General features: G+C 33.6%; 1 protein-coding gene across 1 annotated transcript in view; it reads right to left on the minus strand.

The window, feature by feature from the left end:
- Window positions 1-12,743: 12,743 nt before the first annotated feature.
- The window catches only part of LOC147072993 (zinc finger protein basonuclin-2-like), a 73,416-nt gene continuing 69,275 nt past the window's right edge, over window positions 12,744-16,884 (minus strand). The window contains exon 2 of the mRNA XM_085945900.1: window positions 12,744-16,517. Coding sequence (XP_085802026.1) covers window positions 12,744-16,517 — 3,774 coding nt within the window. The remainder of the gene's footprint in view (window positions 16,518-16,884) is intronic.

Below are 16,884 nucleotides of genomic sequence, written 5' to 3' on the forward strand. Positions count from 1 at the left end.
AGTTAATTCTGTTTTGTATGGAAAGTTATTTCAAAAAATCCGTAAAAAGTAAGGGGGTGGTCCTAGCAACTAAATTATTAATATATACGTGCGTTACTATGGAAATCAAAATGAGATGTCAAAATGACATTTCATTATTCTATATTTGTTTTTATTTTATTTACTTCTTATCAAGTACAAGTTTGAGCATATTGAGCATAATAATTAAACAAACAATTTAAAAACCTCGTATATAAAAAGTTCTTTTTATCTTGTAATTATTTTATATGAAATGTTGACCTATATTTATTTTACCTAATATGATTATTTTTTCCTCACTGTTACCTATGTTTCGTGAATAACACCCAACTGTTGAGTTTAATTAATAGTTTTAAATTATTCGTTTTCCATAAGTATATAAATTTTTTAGTTTCTGTCGCGTAGAAGAGGTAGGTAGGTACATGAAGAAAAAGATCGTAAGAGCAAAACACGTCACGGAATATCATTCAATATGAGGACAGCACAATGATAGTGAAACAACTCTTCTTATTTAAGTAATTAATATCTTTAAGGCAAACTTAAAAAAAGGTCAAATTTTAAATAAATATAGGTAGGTACCTACTTATCTATGAATAATTACAAGATAAAAAGAACTTTTTATTTACAACTTTTTCAAATTTTCTGTTGAATCATATAAACTTGACTTGACTAGCTGCTTAAACGATCAAAAAAATTTGTACTTGGTAGAAATAATACTGAAATGTCATATTGATTTCCATTGTAACGCATGTATATAATAATATTAATAATTTAGTTGCTAGGACCCACTTAGCAACTAATAATAGTTTTACTTTTTACGGATTTCTTTCGAAATAACTTTTCATACAAAACAGAATTAACTGAAAATGATATCAATTCTACTTAAAGATTGCTAAAAGTATTAAAAAAATGCATCGGCATCGTGTTCTGATATATTCTAAAAGTTTCAAATGTCTAGCTAGTCGGGAAGTTAGTTAAAAATCGATTGTAAGATTTGTACCGGACAAACAACCACCGGACAAATAAGAATACGAGCTAAGAAAAACGTTGTACAATAAATGAAATGAATTTTCCAGTTAGATCAAATAATAAAATTGATTATTAAACAATTAGGTAGGTACCTTCATACGCAATATGTGTTTATTATGTAAATATTTCTTTGATGTGTGAAGAAAATATTATAATTAACATTTTAAAAATTTAATTTTCATACTGGCAATTAATTATCTGGTTTTATTAGTAACATGTGATTTTCTGATTACGCTTACCTTTAATACGTTTCAAATGGTCAATTTGCACTTTAATGGTGATCATTAATTATTACCTAGGTACTTAGGTACTTTTACCGTGCGTGGATACACCATAGGTATATAATAAATTATTTCTTGTCTTACTATACAGGTATGTACCTTACCTATGTTTCAAAACACAAAAATGTCAAATTTAGATATCCTAACTATATAAATATTATGTGGGTATTTTTTACTTGTGGGCATTCAATTTTAATTATTTTACCTACTTCATCATCATCATCAGCCTGAATCTATCCACTGCTGGATGAAGGCCTCTTCAAGCTGCTTCCACTTCTCTCGGTCCTGTGCATTGCGTTGCCACATACTTCCGCAGAACTTTATCATTTCATCGATCCAGCGGCCTCTAGGCGGATGTTTTGTACTTCTTTGATACCATTGGATGACTAGATTTGTCCAACGAATATCTCTTCTTCGAGCCATCTGTCCAGCCCATCTCCATTTAAGGCTTTTAATAAACTCTATTACATCGCAAACCCTTGTCTGCTTCCTTATCCACTCATTCCTCTTCTTGTCCTTTCGCGTTATGCCCAGCATGCACCTCTCCATACCACGTTGTGCTACTCTAAGTTTCTGGATCTCTCTTTTACTTAGGGTCCATGTTTCACACGCATATGTGATCACGGGAAGCACACACTGGTTGAACACTTTGCGCTTTAGGCACAATGGAAGGTCACTTTTGAAGACATTATTCAGGCGGCCAAAAGCACTCCAGCCTAGCTTTACTCTGCGAACAATTTCATAAAATATACATCCATCTATAGACTCTTGTTGTCCCAGATAGATGTAGTTTTTCACCTGTTCGAGCTGATTGCCATTGACGAGAATCTCTTTTTGGCCCGCAAAGCAGTTGAACATGACTTTCGTCTTTGATACATTTATTTTCAAACCTACTTTGTTGCTTACTTCAGCGAGTTCCTGCATTCTGCTTTGGAGGTCTTCTGAGTCTTGCGAGAAAATTACTATATCATCGGCAAAGCGCAGATGACTCAGGTATTCTCCATTTATGGGAATCCCTTTGTCATTCCATTCAAGTTGCCTGAATAAGTCTTCAAGGGTAGCTGTAAATAGTTTAGGTGAGATTGTATCACTTTGTCGGACTCCTTATTTACCTACTTACCTATAAATACATAATAAATTAAATATTTTAGAAAGTCTCAATATATTGTGCTTTATGTCATAATAATAATATTTAAAATCTGCTTATGTTTCAGTTAAAATTATGTCATTTTTTACATCGCCTACGGTGACCGAGCGGCTTACGCGTCAGCTTATAATCAAGTTTTCAAGGGTCCCAAGTTTGAACACATATTATTGTTTTTCAATCTTATGGACCTAGTTGGTTGAGCAAGTGACTAACATCACTTCTCGTAAAAACAAAAATAGCTAAGTTCTTTGAGAAGGATGGCAGAAAACTGGACACAATCTCGAATCAAAGGATTAGTAATTGATAACAGGCACTTCATCTACGGTGGGATTTATTTAGGTATTCGGCAAAACATATATTATATGATAATTATACATTAAGCATAGAATTGATTTTTTTACATAATTTTTACATATTATTATTGAAAGAGGTTCAAGTTAACGCATTCTCTCGCTCCGAAAAGAAATCAAGCTTATGGAAGTTACATTTGAATAGAATTTTTGTTCGTGTTTGCAAGGATGAATGATAACTGACATTTTTTCGGGTCTATGTATATGTCTTGCTAAAAACGCGCGAATTTAAAATAAAATCAAACTAGCCCTGCTTAAGTCAATTAATCATAACGCAATAATAAATATCGATTCGCACGTGACTTATTGAGAGTGCCAAACAGCTGAAATGGAGATGGGCGGGGCACATTGCTTGCCGAAAGGATGGCCGCTGGACAAATGCCGTCATCCAGTGGTACCTAAGGGGCACGAAACGGCCACAGGGTCGCCCTAAAAGCCGCTGGTTTGACGAACTGGTAAAGTTCGGCGGAAATACGTGGCAGCGAATGACACAGGACCGAGAGAGTTGGAAGAAGCTTGGGGAGGCCTTCATCCAGCAGTGGATTGACCCCGGCTGATGATGATGATGATATTATTACGATGGTAACAGTAGGTTATTGAATTTTAGGTGTGGGGTGCAATCAATGGGTGCAGGCTACTAATCTTAGGTTGATAGATGATATTGTGTAAATAGGTAAGGTATGTTTATGTTGAAGGGGGCCAAGATCACCATAGATTATCAAGGTGTCAAGATTATTGTAATTGATGATGATATTGATTACGATGGCTTGCTTGAATTGAAAATAATCATTTTCCAGTGTTGTAATGGGGCGTGGTTGTTTTGCGAAGGCCCCTGCCTATTGCACTAGTGCGTTGGGTTTATGTGAGCGGCATTTCCACATTCGAATTTCGAATATCTCGGCGTTGTTTGTGGACCGATATCGTCAATTTAATCTTCTGCTAGCCTCTGGCCAATCGGACAATACTGTCTCATAGAAAGATTCTCAATATTTTTTACTTGGTTACCTACCTACGTATTCCCGGTGGTGTCACAATATAGTTATGTGGTTTTCTCAAAGCCAGGGTATTTATATATTTTTATTTATGACCTTATACTTTTTAAACAATCATTCATACTTACTTTGGCACCTTAAATTTCTTTTAAATAGGGCAATACTTTTGTATTGTAGAGGTTTCAATAAACTCTACAACTGACGTATTATTGTCAGTGACGTCCCTAGACAAAATGCCGCCCCTGGGCAGCGCCAAAATGTCGCCCCATTTTTATACAGTATTTTGCATCATCTGTGCACATCTCACCATGGATGTCGAAGAGCAACGGAAGTAAACTAGACATCGCGAATGCGACAAAAAAATACAGACCTGTTGAACCTTTTATGTTAATTAATAAGTTGGTTTGAAACAAATCCAACTAGTGAGCTGATTTTTTTAATGGAAATATATTTTCGTTATTACTAAGTTTAAGTAGCTAATTCTAAATGATTCTCCCCGATTTGCCGCCCTTCAAGTAACTGCCGCCCCCAAGCGACGCTCAATCTGCCTACCCCCACGGGACGTCACTGATTATTGTCTATGCCCATTTATGTAGCGTAGACAATAACGCGAACAGGAAATGACAGTTGCAATTTGCCATTTGGCCTGCTCCGCGTAATACCTTTCCTAAATTCAAAATTCAATCGAGTAAACATCAATTAAAACAAATGTGACAGTTATGTACTCTGTGCTGTGTATAACCCAACTTTATGTCGACAATATAAAAACAACAATATTGCCATATGCGTATCATTTAACTGTACCCCGAAGTAGACCACAGCGTCACGCATTATATAATCAATGCAACCTTCTACATAAGATAATAGACGTGGTATCCTACCATCAATGAACCCTACATACGGTATCTGTAGTACCTATACTTACTTAAAACATCGTAGGTAATGTAGGTATTTGTACCTTCTTACCTATAAATTTATTTTTCAATTCACAAATTGATATTATATGTAATATAGGTTAAACTCATTAAATTAAGTTTTGAGATATTATTGTCCTCTATCAATTTTTCATATTAACGTAGGTATAATATAATAATTTCATTTAATTAACCCATCGATAACTCCTCTTCAATAGATTCTTTTCAAATTATTAGCAAATTTTGCTAAGTAACCACCTACCTATCTACTTTATTATTTATCTTCAGCTCTCTTCAACAGACATATAGGTAGATACATAGGTACAAAATCTTACATTCATAATTATATTTCTAATGAAAATTAGAGCATTTACACAAAAATTTCTTCCAAACAGTGATGGTTTTAGGTACCTACGTGAAAGTAGGGGTACAGGTTTGGAGACACTCTTGTGAATTTTTGCCTGTGTGGCAATAAAAACAAATACTTATCTTATGACTGACAAAATTTAATGTGCACTTTTTATGTCGGATCTTAAGAGCCTACCTCCACGCTACGCCACTGCAATACTCAATACAATAATAGCTATATTGTCAAAAATTTGTATGGTTCGATAATTTTTAAGCTAAGACGTTAATACTTTATAATGAAGCATCCTCTTATTCATGCAAAATCGCTACTATTCTCAATATTTCTTTTCGTCTCTTCATGTGGCACCCCTATGCAACGCACTGGGGTACTATGGGACTTCACTGACTAAGTATTTATTTAGGCACCTAACTTTATTATATGGGAACCACAGTTTATGAATCCTCATTGATAACATAATAATATATTCAGGACAAACGACGCGTTTATATTGGGTGTACAAAAAAATATAGTCGCTTGAGGTGACGAGTATAATTCGAGCCATCCAAAAATACCAGCATTCATAATACGAATTATTTTATATTATATGACGAGGTGTCGTGACACCCGCGGGCGCCTCGTCGACAGATTGGGAAACATGCGCACTCAATAAAAAAAATATTTAAGTGTCTGCTTGCGCAACGATTTGTTTTATAAATAAGTTTATAATGATGGAGACGTGGTACTGTTTTTGTGCGTGAATTGTTGTATTAAAATGACAGAAACACCTAAAACAAAATATAAAAAACACTTGTATAAGTATGCGTGAGATAAACTACGGAATGTCAATATTTACATATTTACAAGAGTCAGAGCAATGATTTATAGCGAAGTAAAGATCTTGTACTTATATTTAGTGTAACGATTAAAGGTACTTAGATATAGGAACCATACAGGCACGCACACATATGGGGAGGGATCCGATTGTCCGAACCACCTCTCCAACCAAAAATGAAAAGAGTAGGAACTAACAATTAACGTAAATCACTTTTCCCGATCGTTGATGATCGTGCCCTTGATTATGTGGTTATCGAATCGCCTTCTCAATGGTTTGGCCTTTTCATCTCAGCATTATACGACAGTCAGCGTCAGTGGAAAACCCGTGGCACTTATGAATTGGTGCAGCAGGCATGAATTTTTTGTTTTAATATCCTCATGCAGCATGTCTAAAAGATAGAACACAAATGAACACTATTAACTATCCTATTAATAATAATTATGATCGTTAGGCCACGCCATTGCCGACTCAAGTAGAAAGCCGATACATTCACAACGACTGGTCCTACTTTTTCCGCCCCTCCCGTTTTTGTATATGTATGAACTGTCATTGCCTGTCATTGTTCTATAGAGTGCTTATACTGACGCGTCTGTCGTATTCACACAGGGAATGGTTTGATTTGAATAGATAAGTTACATAATAAATAATACACTAGCATTAATACACCTTCTACAAATGTAATGCATAGGTCAATGCCACATATTTTTTGGAAATCGATATAACCACCGGTTTTTGTGTGAAGGACTAGACTGACTTTGACAGTGCTGATGAATAACAGGAATGTATATTATTTATTAATAACACTGATAGTTAATATATTAGATTTGAGAATTTTTTATAATTCAATTTGAAACGAGAAAGGGCAAATCAATATGTCAACCAATCTGGGATCTGATTTTGAGAGCTGAAAAGTAGACCACTCGTTGCTTGTGCAAAAAATTATGCTCAGGCTTTATTAATCTAAAGATGGCGGTGGCCACGCGCATTCAAATCATACTTATGGATGCGACGGTTCGCAATATGTCATAGTTAAGTCTTCATAACTATACTCAAAATGCTGAGTATCTGGGTATAGAGAATGTAGGTAACTCGCAGAATCGACGAGAAGCTATAAGTACCTAGTAGACGAGGTAAATGCAGAAGTCAGAAGCACCTGCGAGATTTTGTGTACTCCACCCCCTCTCGCCGCATTAAAAAGTCAATAGTAAATTATTATGAATATTTTTTTCTAAATGGACCCCTCACCTTAACATTTTTTTGTGTGTGCGTCTACTAAGGTTTATTTATTATTTTTTTAAGTGCTCTCTTAACTTAACAAGTTTATATTTTAAAGTTACCTAATTATGTAGTTAACCAAAAGTCCTATATATATAGATACTTATATTTTATATCATTTCATTTCATATAAGTAAATATCTACCTAATATCTTTCCAGCAAAAATTAACTGCAACTTAGGTATGGCTTATGATTGCATTGAGCTAGATAATTGTGAGATCCACCATTGTATCTATCGCCAGGTTTTGGCTAGTAACGTCTAGTCCAGAACAAGATACACCTGTATGTGAACACTGAACAGTGTTTCACGCGGAATGCACAGTGAATATTTGTAGTACCTAAAACATTTATAATGTGGTTACTTATAGAAAGAGTACAATGGTCATTTGTTCAGGTACAGATGTATCTTGATCTGTACGAGTAGGTAAGTACATACTAGGCAAAGCATTAAAACAAAGTTAAATTTGTTTTATCTCATTCAGGTAAGTATCTCAGCCATTGGTAAAAATATATGGGCACAAATAATGTGAAGCTTTCCACAATTAAATTAAATTTGAAATAACTTGTACCTAATTTACTGTTTTGAATTATTGAAAATATTTTTTCAGCTTTACATAATTTAATTCCTTTTTGAAGTTATACTTTTTTTGGCGCGTTTGGAAAAACAGATCAGAGTGTATTTTTGGCGTTTGACGAAGTTGCGTGCGCCGATGTAACACATATTTTTTATTATGATAATATTCATTTAGGTCTCAAGGGTACATGCGCATGCGCATAGTGTCATTTAGTTAGTCGTTCAATACAACCAAGTAAAGAGCATGTGTTGTAAACATAACCAATATTGTGTCATAATAAATATATATGTTTATAAACAAATTTCTGGAGACTAACATTCTAAACCGTTAATTTATATTCATAAAACTTTATTTATATTGGAGTGTATATTTATTTTTCATTGTAAAGATTGTGTATGAAGATTTGAGGCTATATTTATGTAAGTGTTATTTATGAGTAAAATTATATATCAAAAAATAAATAAATTTTGTGAATGTTGAGTTGGTAAATAATTCAAAAATATATTAAAATTTGATTTTTTATTAATTCATCATGGGCACTTCTGAATCGATTATAACTGCTGTATGGCAAATATGAGTTTTGGTCCAATACAATAATTAAATTACAATTATCTTGTGCTATATGAGACACAGATGAATCGCGTACGTTTTCATCAACCTAATCCACTGTAATATTAATAGACTCAAGTAACGGCTTATTTTGTTTTGTTACGCCAAAGAAAAGAAGTATAACTTCTAACGCGCGTACATAAGTACACACATCGATTTTTTTTTTATTCTTTTCAATATTAACTCCTTTTCTGATTCGAAATGTTGCAAATGTATTACTTTTGTTTCAAAGTCTATTTCATAATAAGCACTATTGATATTATAAACTAAAACAATAATATTTTTCAATAGTAAGTAGGTACCTAGGTAAGTACGTTTTATTATCAGAAGATTTTTTGTCGTTTTCGGAAAAACAGTAATTCATGAATTTGTTGTGTAACATAATGGATAGTAGGTATTTATAAATACTAATATATCGTCACCTCAATACTACAACTGGATAACTCTGATTTGGTAATTGTTGGGAAAATGAAATTTATACTTTACTTGATTAGCATAAATCTTGGCTATAATTATTATTTAAAATAAAAATGGAAAATTGTGCTTGTCTAATTGGAAACAATTTAATAATGTTCAACTGTGTGAAAAACATTGTAGATATACCTACTATTTTATTTACGTAATCCATTTATGGTTTTAAAGTTAGGCATCTAAAATTTTCAAATACAAAATTAATACAGTTCCCATTATCTTCTGACTTACCTAGTTTTATCATTTTGCAGAAAAGGAAATATAGAATCATATTCAATAGCTTACTTAAAAACAGTGAAAATCAAGTTATCTACTTGTAGTATTGAGATTACGATACAATATAGTACATTATGTAGGTAGGTGCTGGAAAATGAAACAAAAAACTCAAGTATTCTTTTCATATTTAATGAATCAAGATATTTTTTCAATATTTACAATAAATACACTCATACTATGATGATATTTATAAAATAAAAATATTACACAATATTTATTGTTTAAATGTTGAAACTTCACATCCAGGATAAGATAATAAAAACATCCAGTTATCTATCACACACAACATTTTTGAGACTCTTTGTTTGTACCAACGAGTTTAAAAAAGGATTTCAAATATCTATGATTGGACTAATTAAATTACTTTCAAAATTTGTCTTCTCAATTATTTTATGATACAATTTAAATTGATAATTGCACGAAAAACCGATTTAGGTATAGTGATAATGTAGCAGTACAAATGGCTACTTGTATCTTAATTTTTGGTTTTATTTATTCTGAGATAATTATAGGTAGGCATCTACATAATATGTATATTAATTCAATTGAAAATGAGTACTTATCTGTTCTTTAAAAGTGTTTTTATATCTAAATAATATTATGTATTTGATACAATGGCACGGACCTAATCGGTAGAGCGAATGCCCAATAGCCATTTTTCATAAAGAATATGTATGCGCTGAAGTCTCAAGGTATTTTCAAACATGCTAATTTACATTTTTTCAAGATATTAGTTTCCTACTGGATGTGAAGCTTATTAACATTAAATAAAAAAAATAGTACCAATTGTAGAGGAACAATCTAAATAATCACAATCAAGAAATTAAAATAATCACTTAATTTAAAACAACAGTATTTTGTAATGAAAATAAAAGTATTACAATTCATAGAGACAATATATTTTACATTTAGGTATGTAGGTACCTACCGATCTAAGTAGGTAAGATGAATTTCATTGATAAATAAATACATTCTAAGATATATAGTTACTTGATACAATATGGTGGTTTGTTTCAAGATCTATTTTCAATACTAATCTTGAATGAGAATTAAATATTGGACTGCATCGCGCACTTACTGATTTTAAAATATTAAATTCAGGTTGTTAAATTCTGCGTGACGTAGGTAGGTATATCGAATGTGTAGTAAAAAGCTACTTAATTCAAAACACTTGGATCTAGGTACATAGTTGCATTATAATTCCGCTTGTTAATTTTTTCTCTTTGAAACCATAACGCAGTCCATTAATAGTTCTAAGTATTTCAATTAAATTTGAACTCGACATAATTAATTCAAACTACTCCAGGTAGAGTGCCATATTATATCATTCAAACAACATAGTCTTCCCAGAAAATGTATTTAAATTAAAATGTACGATTCATGTCATAACTTGATGCACGAAACAATACTTAGATATACCTAAGCTCGGTATAGGTACATTATGTATGATAAACGTTTTGTATTGATATTTGATACATAAAAGAAAGACATATTGATAGTATTATCAGGTGTCTTTTTTCTCATACACGACAAAAATATAAGTATACTTATTATTCATATTTTTTGAATCTTTAGACACTTTCCGGAAGGACTACATAAGTATTCGTTTTGCAGTAATGATCAATGGCCAAAATAGTAAAACAGAATACTTTTATACGAGAAAGGTAGATTTCATAAATAATTGTCACATAATAGGTAAGTAAGGGGTACTTAAGTACCTACCTAATGAATGTTTTTTCTTCGAAATGATATTTAGATGGTTTGCACAAAGATAATCAATGCAACGACAAGATGTAGACATTCCAATACACTCTCCCACGTTATTAATATTTATTTTGCACCTAAGTTATCTAACTTTTTGTGAAAATATGTCTGAAATGTCATCAGAAGATAAAACAATAGGTGCCAAATTTGTACATTAAATTTAAATGGGAGGTAGGTATGCATAGCGTAGAATCTGCCAAAGAACACGTTTTACACTTTGGCTTTTTTTTTTTAAATACACTTGTGATGACATGAAAAGAGTGAAAATAACAATAAAAGGATAACATAAATGACTGAACTTTCACCAATTGTGTAATAAAAATGCAGTGGCGTAATGAATTTTTGTTTAGTGTAAACTGATATTATGTTTTGTAGATATCAACTAAATTACATGGATAAAATTGTCAAGTTGTTGTTGCATTGAATTTCGATGTACGAGCTTGCTTACACTGCAAAAAATGAAACATTATAATAATATTCATAATAATATGGAAATCGGTGATCAAATGGAAATGAAAATTTATATTATATGTAATATCTAATATTTATGATATAATAGATAAGTATATTGTCTATTACATGAACACTGTTATCTAGCTATGTTTTCTATGTTATAATAATAATTATAATTTCGCTCTAATAGCTATTTTAAATATTTTATTATTTTACTGACACACGCAAGTTACAGTTGGCAAGTTGTTTGAAAAGATTTCAACAGTTGCTGTAGGAAAAATCCCAAAAATGAGAAACATATTTGGTTTATTGCACTAGTTATAATTTAAATTAAATTTTATTATCCTCGATTACAGTAAGAAAAAAAATACAAATTGCTAACTTAGTCTAAACATCGACTATCTATGTACAATAATTTTATTACCTTACATTTTGATAATAAATTTCTAAATATTTTAAGAATCACTGGTAAATAACAATATAGTCCGTTCACATAAAATGGACATAATTTTCTATTTAAAGTGGCTTACATTTAACTTTTTTTTACAATTGAGTATTTTATTGAAAGGTACTGGCTTTTAGTTTCAGTAGAAATAAAAACTTAAAAATAATTACAAAGTCATACATTTTTATACAATGAGTATTTTATTTAGGTATATAAGTGGGTACTTATAAGTATATACAAATATTAATTGATTTTAAATTTTAAATCAGAATATGAGTTGGTATTAAAAGCAAAAAATATAAAACGAAAAAGTTTTATATAGGTAATTACATTACTACCTACATATTATTTGCTATTTCATTTATAGAAATATTTTAAATAAAAATATTTAGACAACATCCATCTAAATAAATAAAGTTGCCTATTTGAAATATCCCTTGGTAAATAAATTTTAAAACCATAGTGGTCTTTGGCCAATATACGAATAGGCAAAACTGCCATAAAATTGTAAAACTAAAAATGAAACTTCAATGGTCAATTTCATAACTGGTGCTAACCATCAAAACACTGAATATCTATCTCAAAATTGGCGAATTGGCACTTATCATAAATTGACCAAACACCAAACATATTCAGATTAAGTATACATATAGGTACATTAAACAAAATATTTGACTGAAAATAACCAACATGAAAATCGATATTCTTAATAGTCACAATTTATTCGAAATCGCAATACTTATTATGGAAGCCAAATACAAAGATCTTGTTTATAAACAAGTATTTTTTTATAAAATACATTATTATCTTTAATTGGTAAAACTAAGTTTTTTTATTTGTAGAATACTAGCACTGGTTTTTATTTACAAAATAAAATGAAATAGCTTAAGCACATTAAATTTATAAACTAAGTATACAGTCGTTCACAATAGATGCATTCACAGTCGTTGTTGAATTTATCACGAGTGACCATTGTCAGAACTCCTCGATCCAATATGGGAGTGGGCAGATTGGTTCTCCATATGAGCATTTCTTTTGGTCCGCGATAAAAACGCTTTTGGACACCCTCCAATTTTACATCGGTACAGTTCTGAGCGGTGTATATTTTCACAATGCTCTTTCAAAGATCCCAAATCTCTCAAGCGAGCGGGACAATTTCTGCAAGGAAACCTTCCTTCGTGATCAGGGTTAGGCGCTTCTTCTTCGATACAGTAAATAATTCCAGGATTATGTGGGGAAGAAGATGGTGATATATGAGACAAAGTCTTAGGGGATGAATTTGAATATGGAGATTCGGATTCAGAGTGTTGTTTTTTGTTTGGATACGATCCATTTAATCCAGGAGGTAAGAGTCCAAGAGGAAGTCCAGGGAATCCTGGTATCATGCCAAAATGTGGTAGCATAAACGGTGGTGGAGGGTGTGGAGCGATATCTCGTCCGTTAATCATCTGTTCGGTTAAACTTGACAAAGGATGTGGTTTTAGTTTATCAATGTTTAATGGAGAGTTCTTTGTCAAGTCGTCAGGTTTTAATGGAAGACTTTTCAGAGCATCTAAAGGTGAAAAGTCACCTCCGTATGCCTCGTTAAAAGGTAAACTCTGCCCTTCTGCATATAGTCTTGCTAAAAATTCTGAATGCAATTGTGGATTTGCTAATAATGATGCAAATGGATACTTGTCCACAAATTGAGGTGGTTTATCCGATGAAGATGACGTTGATAATAATTTTCTATGCAGGTTTAAGTTGGCGCTATGTCTATCTCGACTGCGTTTTGAGGGAAATGCAGCGTTGCAACCATCAACGTTGCATTTATGCATCAGTTTCAAATGAACATTTTGATAATGTGTTTTAACCCCAAAATGATTCTGGAATATCTTTCCACAAGCAGTACACTTTCTGGGATTATCCTTATCGATTGGAACATCCATTGTGCTAATAAACACTCCGTTGTCAAAATGGCCGTATATTTCATTTTGACTATCGTCTGAATGAGCATCACTTAAACTATCTCCTGAAGACGAAGGAGATCTACTTCTTGGACTAACTGGCATATTTTCACTACCAAATCCCATTGGAAAATGTAATCCTAAAGGGCTTGATTTATGTGCTGGTTTATTAACTAACTCTCCAAAATTTCCATGAGAAAGACTTTCCAGCTGACGCAAAGCATTACCGAATTCAAGGTTTTCTGGATTTTGAATAGTGTCTTCAGTAAGCTTTGGAGACTTAGATCTTATTAAATTTTCAGCTTCCAAATCTTTTTCTTGTTTAATAAAATTTGCTCCATCATTGAGATTAATGGATTTTATATTAGCATCCATCTTTTCTCTATTTGCATTGACGTCCGTAATAGGACTTCCGTGTTTTGCGAGGGTTAAATTTTGAGCTTCGTTGTTAACAGAACTGTCATTAACTTCTTCATCATCATCACCAGGTTCTCTTTTAATAGGAATTTTATCAGGAGTTTTTTGATTGTTGGTACTTTGTTTTATCTCATTTGAAGGAGATGATAGATCTCTAGGCGTGTCGCTTTCTACTTTAACGCGTTTTAAGTCCAAAACTGCGTTTTCAATGGTGGGAGCAGGAAACTTTATACCATCACTGCTATCATTGTCTGAATTATGATCAGAAACTCGTGAAGTAGATACGGCACATCGAATAGGGTTTTGATTTTTTCTTTTCCGTTTACTTGCTACAAATGGAAATACCTCATCTTTGATATTTTGGGAATCGTTAAGACTCGTGCCATCTTCTATACTATCAACATTGCTTCGTATTTCATCTTCAACGTCAGACACAGACTTGATACGTTTATCAGGCATACTGAAATCTTCGGGTTGATCAGGAAATTGAATTCTTTCAACATTTTCTCTCTCTAAAGCCTCATCTTCTTTTTCCTGCTGATCGTCATCAGCATGATCTGAGTGGTCTCCGTCATCGTCATCATCGTCTCCAGCAACTACAACAATACCATCGTCATCATCATCGTCCCCATCATCTTCCATTTGACTTAGATCCATTCCGGAAGAATTGAATGCCATTGCTTCTTCGTGAGCTTGGGTTTGAAGCATGCGAGCTCTTTCATATCTCTGCTGGAAACTAAGATCAAGACTGTGTTTGTAATCGAGAGCATGGGGCAGTCCAGGGTGTTGAGATCTTAATTCTGGTGGAGGAGTTAAAAGAGGGAATGGTCCAAATGGATTCAAAGAACCGAGACCACCAGCATTTGGCATTCCTAAGCCAGCAGCATGAGGAGATATTAACACCGGATGTGACTGAGAACTTCTTCCATCGTGCGGAGAAATTTTTCTTCTTAAGTGAGGTGAGTGAAGTTTCGGATTTGGGTTAGCGCTATGACGATTTCTAGATCTCCTAGAACTGAACATCATGCTGCATCCTTCAACCGTGCATTTGTGCATCTCTCGTAAGTGAACTGCAGAAAAATGAATCTTCAATGCACCTTTATCGCAAAAAGTCTTCAAGCAAACGTTGCACTGAACTCTTTTTTTCCCAGTCGCTGGGTTAATAAACTGAGTGCCAAGATTAAGCGGAAGCTGCGTTGAGCCCCAATGCCTTTTGGTTGGCGTAGCGGGCTTCGAATTCGTTGGGGGTCTCCCTGGCCGTGATGCTCTAGGAGTTGCATCTTTGCTTAAATTCAAAGCGTTGTCATCGTCTTCCGAAGGTCCATCTTCAGAGCCAAGGTCACTACTTCCGGTAACGCTTAAAAAATCAGTCGCAGAAGGTGATTTGTGTCCAGTGGACGAGATCAGTCCTGGAAATGAAGCCGCCAAACTAGCAGCTGCAAGAGGATTACCAGCGACAGCTGCAGCCATAGCAGCTGAGTGATTGAAACTATTACTCAGTGATATTGCTACGGACGATGGGGGCATAGGCCCAGGCGGAGGTAGATGCAGCATTGAATTTGAAAATTGATTCATCATATTGGGACCAGAGTCTGAGGAAGCATCTGAAGTGCGACGCTTTCTTTGGTGGTAGTGATGGTTTTGACTTAAATCTTGGCCCAACTGAGGATGATGTGGATCAACAAAAGGTGCAAGACTTGAACCCATTTTTCTAAAATCAAATGGCTGCATGTTTTGCAGCCGATTCAGAGGAGAAGAGCTCATCGGGTGATGATTGATCGGTGGGTTGACTCCAGGGTTCTTTGAGCTACTCATATTGTGCCGCTGTGAATGTTGATTTAGATTAGTTTGTGAGGAGACAGGTAGTCTTATATTTTGTGGTATGGAAGGTGGGGTTCGTCTTCTTCCTGGAGAGACTTCATTATTTTTTGTCAAATCTTCTATAGCAGTCTTTCTTTTATCGTGGCTTTTTCTGTCCACACCTCTATTATCATTATTGTATCTATTTGCCATTTCATTGTGGAACTTTGCCTCTCTATCATACTCTTCAAAATTTTTCATGCCCCGCTCTCTGAAGTACTTGAATGCGTTTAAATCAGGTGGATAAGCTGCTAAGTAGTTTCGGAATCCATGCAAGGCGTGATGTCCACCGAGTTCTCCAAGTTTTTTGAATTCAGCTTCGAGGCGTAGCTGATGGAGAAGTCTTGGATCCAGAGGGGGCATATGTGGCATCGGTGGCTCATGGCGCCGCGCGGAAGGCGGAGGCTGTAGTGGCCCTCCGACCTGCTGTCTGGCAACTTGTTGCATGGTCATAGACCTTTCCTCAGGCCGGCAGAAGCCCAGATGGTCGAGGCCGCCGTTTTGAGATTCCTGAAATAAGAGAGAGAAAAAAATTAGACTCTGGCTACATCAATTATTTGTAATATCAACAAATCCAATATCTATACAAAGTCCGTTGTGTTAGTGAAATAATACCTAACTCGATAGTCTGAGGTCTGATCAAATATTAATTTAGTAGGTACAGTTTTAATGTACTTATATATTTAACCCATTATCTACATGACGTCACTTTATTGAAGATAAAATTATTGATTATATATTTCCTAAGTATTAGATACCTACCTATATTATTTTTATAAATAATGACATTTTGAATTGCTTTTAACATAATGTTAAAAACTAAGTTGGTACCTATCTTCTTAATTATGAATGTATAAAAAACATACAATATACATAA

The sequence above is a fragment of the Rhyacophila brunnea genome, unplaced genomic scaffold (genome assembly GCF_057557595.1).
Source record: "Rhyacophila brunnea isolate RB1 unplaced genomic scaffold, BYU_Rbru_1.0 scaffold_19, whole genome shotgun sequence".
Lineage (NCBI taxonomy): Eukaryota > Metazoa > Arthropoda > Insecta > Trichoptera > Rhyacophilidae > Rhyacophila > Rhyacophila brunnea.